This window comes from Haliotis cracherodii, unplaced genomic scaffold, assembly GCF_022045235.1.
Source record: "Haliotis cracherodii isolate W230 unplaced genomic scaffold, xgHalCrac1.p SCAF_15, whole genome shotgun sequence".
NCBI classification, from domain to species: Eukaryota; Metazoa; Mollusca; class Gastropoda; order Lepetellida; family Haliotidae; genus Haliotis; species Haliotis cracherodii.
The window spans coordinates 18,320,197-18,333,314 of NW_027266270.1; the positions used below are offsets into that span (position 1 = coordinate 18,320,197).

The 13,118-nt window shown below is 45.5% G+C and overlaps 1 protein-coding gene across 1 annotated transcript in view; it reads left to right on the plus strand.

Annotated features, from left to right (window-relative positions):
• The window catches only part of LOC139462345 (kinesin-like protein KIF27), a 46,828-nt gene that overhangs the window by 4,589 nt on the left and 29,121 nt on the right, over window positions 1-13,118 (plus strand). The window contains exons 5-14 of the mRNA XM_071244001.1: window positions 675-807; window positions 2,010-2,156; window positions 4,826-4,906; window positions 5,029-5,130; window positions 5,774-5,895; window positions 6,340-6,441; window positions 8,114-8,194; window positions 8,716-8,837; window positions 10,292-10,427; window positions 12,293-12,376. Coding sequence (XP_071100102.1) covers window positions 675-807; window positions 2,010-2,156; window positions 4,826-4,906; window positions 5,029-5,130; window positions 5,774-5,895; window positions 6,340-6,441; window positions 8,114-8,194; window positions 8,716-8,837; window positions 10,292-10,427; window positions 12,293-12,376 — 1,110 coding nt within the window. The remainder of the gene's footprint in view (window positions 1-674; window positions 808-2,009; window positions 2,157-4,825; window positions 4,907-5,028; window positions 5,131-5,773; window positions 5,896-6,339; window positions 6,442-8,113; window positions 8,195-8,715; window positions 8,838-10,291; window positions 10,428-12,292; window positions 12,377-13,118) is intronic.

Consider the following 13,118-nt stretch of genomic DNA (forward strand, 5'->3'; position numbering starts at 1 on the left):
ATCATGAGCATCAATCCGCAAAATTTGGATGCAATGACATGCATCAACCAAGTCAGCAAGCCTGACCACCCAATCCTGTTAGTCGCCTTTTACGGCAAGCATGGGTTGCTGATGACCTGTTCAACGGGATTGGGAGGTCAGGCTTGCTGACATGACATGGTTGATGCATGTCATCGTATTACAATTGCATGGATCTGATGCTCATGGTGTCAATCACTGGATTGTCTGGTCCAGACTAAATTATTTACAAGCTACCGTCATATAGCTGGAATATTGCTGAGTGGGGCTTTAAAAACAAATACAAAACTTAAGGCTTTAGACCTGTGAACATCCGGGGTAGAATATGTCTTCAGCAACCCTCGCTTGCCGTAAAAGGCGACTATGCTTGTTGTAAGAGGCGACTAACAGGATTGGGTGGTTAGGCTCGCTGACTTGGTTGATGTATGTCATCGTATCCCAACTGCGTGGATTGATGCTCATGATGTCAGTCACTGGTCTGGTCCAGATTCGATTATTTACAGACCGTTGTCATATAGTTGGAATATTGCTGAGTGCAGTGTTAAACAACAAACAAAACTGACAACAACAAAAACACAATATATAGGCTGACTTGCTGAGGAATAACTGAAATATTATTCAGAATGAAGCCCAACAACTCCTGTCTTGTGTTTCAGAGCAATGAGACAGTGGAGTTCTCCATCACAGTGTCCTACATTGAAATCTATAAGGAAGAGTTACAGGATCTCCTCGATGTAGACAAGTGCAGCAAGGATCTCCATGTGAGGGAAGATGACCAGGGCAACACAGGTAGGTACTCCTTCTTTAGACTAGACTCACATGGTGATTCTTCAACTGAAAAGGGAAGTTGCATGTCTGGCCCAGATTCTATGAATTACAGGCTGCTGAGAACTCATGCTTGCTGTAAAAGGCGACTATGCGTGTCGTAAGAGGCAACTTATGGGATCAGGTGGTCATACTCACTGACTTGGTTGATGCGTGTCATCGTAACCCAGTTGCATGGATCTATGTTCATGATGTCAATCACTGGATTGTCTGGTCCAGACTCAATTACTTATGCAGACCACCATCTTATAGCTGGAATATTGCTGAGTGTGAGTCTGGACTAGTGCAAGCAGCCAGACACAGATGTGCATGCATGTTGCTATATATAAGTGAAATAATCTTGTATGCGACCCCTCACTGCAGCTTCTCACTGTTTCAAACATCATGAATGAGGCTAATGCAATTTAACAGCTCTTCAAGATGATGCTCAGACATATAAACGGAAAGAATGCAGTATACTAGACACCTTCTGCCATTTTTGTAAGGGATGTACACAAGCTCATTCCTTTGTAACGGTTTCTAAGTTTTTTGGACATCATTTTTGTCCGCTTGCTAAAATAACAATTGGTTTGCCTCCCACTCAACGGCTTGAATTAAAAGCTTTCGTAAGAAAAACCTATTTTTCAAATAGTGATGCTGTCATCACTCCCTTTTTCAAAATAACTTTAGTTTGGAAATATGGAAGTTTTACCCAGATACATACAATTTGTAAATACAGTGCCCATGTGGATTCTGGGTAAAGAGTTCCCCGCAACCTATATTTATTATAAGAGGTGACTTACGGCATCGGGTAGACAGACTCGCCAACTTGGTTGATGCTTGTCATCGTATCCCAATTGCGTAGATCGATGCTCATAATATCAGTCACTGGATTTTCTTGTTCCGACTTGAATATTTACCGATCGCCATCATGACAATTGGCTATACGCAATCAGCGAGGAATCAATATTAAATGAATGTTATGTAATGTTATCAATTGAATGCTATGAAGTGATCACTGCTAATACAGTTAATGCTGCATTTATGTGTATTGTGTTATCCAAGATGGCGGGCGTTTATACGTAAATAACAAACTTATTTCTCCGGTCCCTTGTAGTTCGTTATATACATGTCCTAGTGTAACTGACATGTGGTGATATCTGACTGCAGTTTTTCCTCTGTTACAGTGATTATTGGGGTCAAGGAGGTTGAGTGCGAGACTCTAGATGACGTCATGTCCCTCCTTGAGTCGGGGTCAGCAGCACGACATACAGGCTCCACTCAGATGAATGAACATTCCAGCCGCTCACATTCCATCTTCACCATTGTTATAGGTGAGTTAGTGTGGTTTGTCATGGACGATCCCCGTGGGGACCTGTGTCCCCAGCATCCCATTGCTTGTCATCAGAGGCAACAAAGTTTCGAATCTGTGTTGATTGTCATGGGTGAGTTTGTTGTTTGTCATGGGTGAGTCTGTTGATTGTCATGGGTGAGCCTGTGTTGATTGTCATGGGTGAGTGTGTTGTTTGTCATGGGTGAGTCTGTGTTGATTGTCATGGGTGAGTCAGTGTTGATTGTCATGGGTGAGTGTGTTGTTTGTCATGGGTGAGTATGTTGATTGTCATGGGTGAGTCAGTGTTGATTGTCATGGGTTAGCCTGTGTTGATTGTCATGGGTGAGCCTGTGGTGATTGTCATGGGTGAGTCTGTGTTGATTATCATGGGTGAGACTGTGTTGATTGTCATGGGTGAGTCTGTGTTGATTGTCATGGGTGAGCCTGTGTTGATTGTCATAGGTGAGTCTGTTGATTTCATGGATGAGTACGTGTTGATTGTCATGGGTGAGTCTGTGTTGATTGTCATGGGTGAGTCAGTGTTGATTGTCATGGGTGAGTGTGTTGTTTGTCATGGGTGAGTATGTTGATTGTCATGGGTGAGTCAGTGTTGATTGTCATGGGTTAGCCTGTGTTGATTGTCATGGGTGAGCCTGTGTTGATTGTCATGGGTGAGTCTGTGTTGATTGTCATGCCTGTGTAGATTGTCATGGGTGAGTCTGTGTTGATTGTCATGGGTGAGCCTGTGTTGATTGTCATAGGTGAGTCTGTTGATTTCATGGGTGAGTACGTGTTGATTGTCATGGGTGAGTCTGTGTTGATTGTCATGGGTGAGTCTGTGTTGATTGTCATGGGTGAGTGTGTTGTTTGTCATGGGTGAGTATGTTGATTGTCATGGGTGAGCCTGTGTTGATTGTCATGGGTTAGTCTGTGTTGATTGTCACGGGTGAGTGTGTTGATTGTCATGGGTGAGTCTGTGTTGATTGTCATGGGTGAGCCTGTGTTGATTGTCATGGGTGAGTCTGTGTTGATTGTCATGGGCGAGTCTGTGTTGATTGTCATTGGTTATTGTGTAGATTGTCATGGGTGAGCCTGTATTGATTGTCATGGTTGAGCCTGTGTTGATTGTCATGGGTGAGTGTGTTGATTGTCATGGGTGAGTCTGTGTTGATTGTTATGGGCGAGGCTGTGTTGATTGTCATGGGTGAGTATGTTGATTGTCATGGGTGAGCCTGTGTTGATTGTCATGGGTGAGTCTGTGTTGATTGTTATGGATGAGTCTGTGTTGATTGTCATGGGTGAGTATGTTGATTGTCATGGGTTAGCCTGTGCTGATTGTCATGGGTGAGCCTGTGTTGATTGTCATAGGTTAGTGTGTTTTTTGTCATGGGTGAGTCTGTTGATTTCATTGGTGAGTCTGTGTTGATTGTCATGGGTTAGTGTGTTGATTGTCATGGGTGAGCCTGTGTTGATTGTCATAGGTTAGTGTGTTGATTGTCATGGGTGAGCCTGTGTTGATTGTCATGGGTGAGTCTGTGTTGATTGTCATGGGTGAGTCTGTGTTGATTGTCATGGGTGAGTCTGTGTTGATTGTCATGGGTGAGCCTGTGTTGATTGTCATGGGTGAGTGTGTTGATTGTCATGGGTGAGTCTGTGTTGATTGTTATGGGTGAGTCTGTGTTGATTGTCATGGGTGAGTGTGTTGATTGGCATGGGTGAGTGTGTTGATTGTCATGGGTTAGTCTGTGTTTATTGTCATGGGTGAGTCTGTGTTGATTGTCATGGGTGAGCCTGTGTTGATTGTCGTGGGTGAGTCAGTGTTGATTGTCATGGGTGAGCCTGTGTTGATTGTCATGGGTTAGTCTGTGTTGATTGTCACGGGTGAGTGTGTTGATTGTCATGGGTGAGTCTGTGTTGATTGTCATGGGTGAGCCTGTGTTGATTGTCATGGGTGAGTCTGTGTTGATTGTCATGGGCGAGTCTGTGTTGATTGTCATTGGTTATTGTGTAGATTGTCATGGGTGAGCCTGTATTGATTGTCATGGTTGAGCCTGTGTTGATTGTCATGGGTGAGTGTGTTGATTGTCATGGGTGAGTCTGTGTTGATTGTTATGGGCGAGGCTGTGTTGATTGTCATGGGTGAGTATATTGATTGTCATGGGTGAGCCTGTGTTGATTGTCATGGGTGAGTCTGTGTTGATTGTTATGGATGAGTCTGTGTTGATTGTCATGGGTGAGTATGTTGATTGTCATGGGTTAGCCTGTGCTGATTGTCATGGGTGAGCCTGTGTTGATTGTCATAGGTTAGTGTGTTTTTTGTCATGGGTGAGTCTGTTGATTGTCATGGGTGAGTCTGTGTTGATTGTCATGGGTTAGTGTGTTGATTGTCATGGGTGAGCCTGTGTTGATTGTCATAGGTTAGTGTGTTGATTGTCATGGGTGAGCCTGTGTTGATTTCATGGGTGAGTCTGTGTTGATTGTCATGGGTTAGTGTGTTGATTGTCATGGGTGAGTCTGTATGGATTGTAATGAGTGAGTCTGTTGATTGTCATGGGTGAGTCTGCGGGAATTGTCATTGGTGAGTGAAGATGGACAAGTGAAAATGATAGATGATACATAACCAGTATGTAAACCTGGACTTGATGATAATGACAACCTAACCATTTCCAGGTCAGAAGTGGTGTGAAGATGATGTTCTAGCATCAAGGCGATCCCGGCATACAAGTGACAGCAGCGACATTCTTGAAGATGGTAAGCATCATAGGGAGTTAATAGCTACAGATTCTGAGAAGTAAAAATTCTTCATATTATCATAACTACCGGTAGTAAGTTGTCATGTGTATGCTTCTCATGCTCATTTCCTGCCATTGCAGATGCATCCATGAGCCACACAATGGCCGGGAAGTTCCACTTTGTCGACCTGGCCGGGTCTGAGAGGGCACACAGAACAGGCAATGTTGGCGACCGCTTCAAAGGTAGGAATCTGCTTCAGTGTGAACCTTTTGAAAATAGGATAAAAGAACAAACATAGTTTCCAATTTAGGAATCTTCTTGCTCAGTGGGAGTTTTTTGTTTAGCAAGGCCTTAGATCACATTTGTGAATATTGCCAGTGGTACAAACTAACATTTTTAGTCCACTAGTCCTTCTATTAATAGGGGGCACGGGTGGCCCAGTCGTCTAAGACGCCACGATTTGCTGTGCAGAGTTGCGTCCCTTGGGCATGCCAGAAACCTATGATTGTGGGTTCGAATCCTGGTTCGCCCCAATTATGTTTCTAGGTTTGTCAGCACCATACCCGTGCTCGTGGGTTTCACTGAAGTGGTAAACGTCTGAGACCTGCATCACTTCGGGCTTTCTCCCACAATAAGCTGACACGCCGTGATATAACTGGAATAATGTTAAAAGCTCTGTTAAACCTAACTCACTCACTCACTCACTCACCCTTATATTAATAACATATGGCAAAACCCTTAAAATGGCAAATTTCTACTTGTCCTTTTGATAATTTAACTATTGGGCAGTTTAGCAAGGTCTACAGGACTAGTGCCAATTTCTAACACTGTTTGTATGCCACCTCAATAGGATTGTCTTGAAGAGTGTCCTTTAACTGTTTTCAGAGTCCATTCACATCAATACAGGCCTACTGTCGCTGGGTAATGTTATTAGTGCACTCGGGGATCCGAAGAAGAAGAGCACCCATATTCCATATCGGGAGTCCAAGATTACACGGTTGTTGAAGGTATTACCATGTATTGACATCCTCTGTACAAGGACATGGACGTCCAAATTAGCTGCGATTGTATCTTAGTTTCCATGGGTTGAGATTTGATTACACCATGAATATGTTCCTTGGTTTCTAAGCAACCCCTCCCCACTCTGTAATTGTTTTGAACTGCCATCATGTAACTGGAATATCACTAAGTGTGGCGTTAAACAACAAACAATACCAAAAACAGAAATGTGTTTGAATTCTGAAATGAAGTGTCACTCATCTAACTGACCTTGGTGAACTTGCTGACCTTCTAACTCTTTTGAACTTGATGACCTTGTCAGTCTATGACCTTGACCTAGATGACCTTGCTATGAAATAGATTTTGACTTAATGGTTGATTGTTTGACCCTGCACACACTGAGCGTTGCCATGAAACTATTCTACACACTGAAAATCCCATTGCTATTTCAGGATTCTCTTGGCGGCAATGCACAGACCCTCATGATCTGCTGCATCAGTCCAGCCTCCGCCAACTTCGATGAGTCACTCAATGCTCTCAAATATGCTAACAGGGTAAGTCTCTCAATGCTCTCAAATATGCTTACAGGGTAAGTCTCTCAATGCTCTCAAATATGCTAACAGGGTAAGTCTCTCAATGCTCTCAAATATGCTAACAGGGTAAGTCTCTCAATGCTCTCAAATATGCTAATAGGGTTGGTCACTCAATGCTCTCAAATATGCTAATAGGGTAAGTCTCTCAATGCTCTCAAATATGCTTATAGGGTTGGTCACTCAATGCTTTCAAATATGCTAATAGGGTAAGTCTCTCAATGCTCTCAAATATGCTAACAGGGTAAGTCTCTTAATGCTCTCAAATATGCTAACAGGGTGTCTCTCAATGTTCTCAAATATGCTAATAGGGTAAGTCTCTCAATGCTCTCAAATATGCTAAGAGGGTAAGTCACTCAATGCGCTCAAATATGCTAATAGGGTAAGTCTCTCAATGCTCTAAAATATGCTAATAGGGTAGGTCACTCAATGCTCTCAAATATGCTGACAGGGTAAGTCTCTCAGTGCTCTCAAATATGCTGACAGGGTAAGTCTCTCAAAGCTCTCAACTATGCTAATGGGGTAGGTCACTAAATGCTCAACAATATGCTAATAGGTAAGTCACTGAATGCTTGCAAATATGCTAATAGGGTAAATCTCTCAATGCTCTCAATATGGCAACAGGGTAAGTCTCTCAATGCTCTCAAATATGCTGATAGGGTAAGTCACTCAATGTTCTCAAATACGCTAGGGGCTGTCGGGTAGCCTCGTGGTTAAAACGTTTGCTCGTCACGCCGAAGACCCGAGCTCCAATCCCGACATGGGTACAGTATGTGAAGCCTATTTCTGGTGTCCCCCGCCGTGATATTGCTGGAATATTGCTAAAAGCGGCGTAAAACCATACTCACTCAAATATTCTAAGAGAGTTTCTCTGTGCTCTCAAATATGCTAATTGTAAGTCACTCTATGCTCTCGAATATGCTGATAGGATGTGTCTCTGTATGCTCTCAAATATGCTAACAGTGTGTTTTCACTGCTCTTAAATATGCTAATTGGGTAAGAATCTTCATCAAGGGCTAGACCAATTAATTTTCAAATGAGAATAAAAATATGTCAGGATTCATTTGAGGTCATACACCTTATGCACAGTGACTACCATACATGAGGTCAGAAGAACTGTTTTAGGACCCAGATGTTGTGTGGATGTAGGCCTGATCATTTTCGTTTACATTTTGTTCAATACACATACCATATTCGACCGAATAAGCGCCCAGGGCGCTTTAAATGAAGACAGAAGGGGTGGACGCTTATTGGGTCCAATTCAGAGTCAAATTGGCGTAAATTCATCAGTAAGCCTTACCGTATTTTCTTGAGAATAGTGCACTTTTTTTCCAAAAAACACAGCTGTGTAGAAGGGGGTGTGCATTATACACGAATTAATGAGTTTTGATGTTTTTCCCCATGGAAAGACATTACTGTGAGCACGTAACACCGGAAATACCATGTCAACAAAGTTTACAAGACAATACACAAGGTAATCTTAATCCCTGGATATAAAACAATGCCTAGCTGAGCAAAAAATACAATTTAATTATTGGGGGAGGGGCGCAAATTGGGTCGAATACGGTATATACATTTGACGGACATTGTTTTTGATGTTTATCCTTCACTTCCTTCATTGCACATTACATTGCAGGCAAAGAACATAAGAAACAAGCCTATCGTAAACAGAGACATCCAGTCAATCCGTTTTGAAGAAATGCAAAGTGAAATCAAGGTTTGTAATTTTCACTATTTTTATGCATGATCACCTCGAATATTAAGTACTCTTTTAAGGCCGTGTGTTACGGGGTAAGATGATTTCAGAACGTAATTGTCGATTTCAAATGTTTATGTTCAGCCATTCTGTGGCGTAATTGTATCATCAAATAACTACCCCTTTTTATGATATTTGAGGACTTTCCCCTATCATTGTCAAAAGATTGTGTTTGTGTGATCTACGGAGTAAGATGATTTCAGAATGTAATTGTCGATTTCAAATGTTTATGTTCAGCCATTCTGTTAGTAATACACGTAATTGTATCTTCAAATAACTACCCCTTTTTTATGATATTTGAGGACTTTCCCCTGTTATTGTCAAAAGATTGTGTTTGTGTGATCTACTGGGTAACCTGGAAAGTGGATGGCAGGATCTCAGTTATGAGCTGGCGGTATTAGTGTCATTTTAAACTCAATCATTGCAGATAAATTCCTCCTACGTATACTGTACATGCTCATTCAACTCAATCACTTTATTAGGCATTGCGAGAAGAACTGGTGAGGCAGCGGACATCGGTTGTCAGTGCTGGGAGAGACCCAAGCGTGGAGAGGACACAGCAAGACTGTGATCTCATTCAGGACCTGGAGGACAAAGTAGTGAGGTGGGTGGGATGCTAGACCAAAGAATGGAGGTATGCGGGTGGTAGTGGGGGCAGAGACCCACCAATGGAAAGGATGCAGCAAGACTCTGATACCATACAGGTTCTGGTCAGGTGTGTCAAAGGGGAGAACCGATCAAGGAGAGGACACAGCAACGCTCTGGTCTCATAGTGGCCTGGAGGTCAGGTGAGTGGGAGGGGAGGTCCGATCATGGCGGAGGACACAGCGAGACTAGTCTCTTACTGGACCTGGAGGCCAGGTGAATGGGAGGGAAGGTCCGATCATGGGGGGAGGACACAGCAGACTGGTCTCTTAGAGGACCTGGAGGTCAGGTGAGTGGGAGGGAAGGTCTGATCATGGGGGGAGGACACAGCAAGACTGGTCTCTTACAGGACCTGGAGGTCAGGTGAGATCATAGGGGGAGGACACAGCAGACTGGTCTCTTACAGGACCTGGAGGTCAGGTGAGTGGGAGGGAAGGTCCGATCATGGGGGGAGGACACAGCAGAGTGGTCTCTTACAGGACCTGGAGGTCAGGTGAGTGGGAGGGAAGGGTCGATCATGGGGGGAGGATACAGCAGACTGGTCTCTTACAGGACCTGGAAGTCAGGTGAGTGGGAGGGAAGGTCCGATCATGGGGGGAGGACACAGCAGACTGGTCTCTTACAGGACCTGGAGGTCAGGTGAGTGGGAGGGAAGGTCCGATCATGGGGGGAGGACACAGCAGACTGGTCACTTACAGGACCTGGAGGTCAGGTGAGTGGGAGGGAAGGTCTGATCATGGGGGGAGGACACAGCAGACTGGTCTCTTACAGGACCTGGAGTTCAGGTGAGTGGGAGGGAAGGTCCGATCATGGGGGGAGGACACAGCAGACTGGTCTCTTACAGGACCTGGAGGTCAGGTGAGTGGGGGGGAGGGTCGATCATAGGGGGGAGGACACAGCGAGACTGGTCTCTTACAGGACCTGGAGGTCAGGTGAGATCATAGGGGGAGGAAACAGCAGACTGGTCTCTTACAGGACCTGGAGGTCAGGTGAGTGGGAGGGAAGGTCCGATCATGGGGGGAGGACACAGCAGACTGGTCACTTACAGGACCTGGAGGTCAGGTGAGTGGGAGGGAAGGTCCGATCATGGGGGGAGGACACAGCAGACTGGTCTCTTACAGGACCTGGAGGTCAGGTGAGTGGGGGGGAGGCGCAATCATGGTGGGAAGGGCGCAGCTACTGGGACACTAATAATCTGAGCAACTACAAGAAGTTGGGGAGTGGTGTCATGATAGGATCCACTCGTCATGGTTTCTAGCCTTACAATCACACTGATTTCGCATCTTGGTCATAGATGAACTACTGTTCAAAACACAGTTAGACCAAACTAACTCTCATCATGTTGTAGTTTGAGTTAATAGTTAATGTGTCTAAGAGTGAACATGCTCTTAGTGCTCCGTGTTGTGTTTTCAGATTACAGACTGAGTGCTCCCACTACCGCATGGTTTCAGAGGAAGCCTACAAGCAGTTGATGGATATCAAGGAAAGAGAGATTTTGTCCAAGAGTCAGGACATCAGGCTGAAGGACTGGCTGGACCTCATGGAGGAGGTAGAGCTTACAACATTTGTCTCAGGAAAATACCTGAGATAGTTATTAGTCCCCATGCATATTTTGGTGGCAGAATAGGTCCCCAGTACTCCCCCTGGTGGGCATTCCAGGGCAGAATAGGTCCCCAGTACACCAATTGGTAGGGATTCCAGGGCACAGAAGTTCCTTAGTACATCACCTGGTGGGGATTCCGGGGTACAGTGGGTCCTCAGTACTAAACCTGGTGGGGATTCCAGGCCAGAGAAGGTCTTCAGTACACCAATTGGTCGGGATTCCAGTGCAGAGTAGGTCCTCAATACAACACCTGGTGGGGATTCCAGGGCAGAGTAGGTCCTCAGTACAACACCTGGTGGGGATTCCAGGGCAGAGTAGGTCCTCAGTACAACTCGGTGGGGATTCCAGGGCAGAGTAGGTCCTCAGTACACCATCTGGTGGGGATTCCAGGGCAGAGTAGGTCCTCAGTACAACACCTGGTGGGGATTCCAGGGCAGAGTAGGTCTTCAGTACAACACCCGGTGGGGATTCCAGGGCAGACTAGGTCCTCAGTACAACACCTGGTGGGGATTCCAGGGCAGAGTAGGTCCTCAGTACAACGCCTGGTGGGGATTCCAGGGCACAGAAGGTCCTCAGTACAACACCCGATGGGGATTCCAGGGCAGAGTAGGTCCTCAGTACAACACATGGTGGGGATTACAGGGCAGAGTAGGTCCTCAGTACACCTGGTGGGGATTCCAGGGCAGAGTAGGTCCTCAGTACAAACCTGGTGGGGATTCCAGGGCAGAGTAGGTCTTCAGTACAACACCTGGTGGGGATTCCAGGCCAGAGAAGGTCTTCAGTACATCTGGTGGGGATTCCAGGGCAGAGTAGGTCCTCAGTACAACCCGGTGGGGATTCCAGGGCTGAGTAGGTCCTCAGTACAACCCGGTGGGGATTCCAGGGCAGAGTAGGTCTTCAGTACAACACCTGGTGGGGATTCCAGGGCAGAGTAGGTCCTCAGTACAACCCGGTGGGGATTCCAGGGCAGAGTAAGTCCTCAGAAAAATACCTGGTGGGGATTCCAGAGCAGAGTAGGTCCTCAGTACAACACCTGGTGGGGATTACAGGGCAGAGTAGGTCCTCAGTACAAAACCTGTTGGGGATTCCAGGGCAGAATAGGTCCTCAGTACACCATCTGGTGGGGATTCCAGAGCAGAGTAGGTCCTCAGTACAACACCTGGTGGGGATTCCAGGGCAGACTAGGTCCTCAGTACAACTCGGTGGGGATTCCAGGGCAGAGTAGGTCCTCAGTACACCATCTGGTGGGGATTCCAGGACAGAGTAGGTCCTCAGTACAAACCTGGTGGGGATTCCAGGGCAGAGTAGGTCCTCAATACACCACCTGGTGGGGATTCCAGGGCAGAGTAGGTCTTCAGTACACCACCTGGTGGGGATTCCAGGGCAGAGTAGGTCTTCAGTACACCACCTGGTGGGGATTCCAGGGCAGAGTAGGTCTTCAGGACACCACCTGGTGGGGATTCCAGGGCAGAGTAGGTCTTTACACCACCTGGTGGTCATTCCCGGGAGAGTCCTAAGTACCCATTCTTGTAGTCAAAGAGCCGACTTGAATGGGGATTGGGTGGTCACAATGTGAACTGGCAGACTGAGTGTTATCATACTTCAAGTCTTGGCCCCTTGTTCATGTTATCAATCACTGGTTTGTCTGAGCTGAGTATTTACAAGCCACAGTGTCATTACAGGAGTATTGCTGGCGGGAGCACAACGACATTCCCACACTCCCATGTGTGACCTAGCTGATTGTGTAAATCAGTTCTGATTTTCCAGTGTCATCAAGATTGTGGTGATTCACGTAACACCCTTTGTTCCAGATCAAAAACAGGGTTCCCTCTACATTATCTCGAGAAAGTTTGGACAATCAGACCATTAGGGATTTGGAGAGCGAACTTAGAAAGGTAAATATGCCAAGACTGAATCCTGTTCATGTAAGATGGTTATCAGTAACTGACATGTATTGTTGACCTGGGCTCCTTCACCTTCATATATTCTTCAGACATTAGGACTTCCTCCAGAATCCTTAACTTGATCAGACACCAGCACACCGCACATCTTGAATTGTGGATAACTTGATTTATTACCCATAAGGGTAGAAAGATTGTATGTAATAATTTTCCTATATTTGCACATGTGCATTTTAGCAATTCTTAAAGCTGATTGGTCAGTTGAAGCCATGAGATGTTACAGTTTCTCTGAAGGGTTGGACATGTGAAGATCCGGGGTAGAATAGGTCTTCAGCAACCCATGCTTGCCATAAAGGGGACTATGCTTGTCGTAAAAGGCGACTAACGGGACTGGGTGGTCAGGCTCCCTGACTTGGTTGATGCATGTCACTGTATCCCAATTGAGTAGATTGATGCTCATGATGTCAATCACTGGATTGTGTGGTCCAGACTCAATTTTTAACAGCCAGCTATCGAATAGCTGGAATATTGCTGAGTGCGGCATTAAACAACAAACAACCTGTAGGGTTGACATTTCATTCATTTACTCTTCATTTTCTCTCTTAAAATGGCAATGAGTAATGTATATTCTACAATAACCCACTTGAAACTCGGAATTACGGAATGTCTGTCACTCGTGAATGAATGCTGCCAGTCCCTTGCCAAATGCTTGGGATTAACACCACTCGGAGCAGAT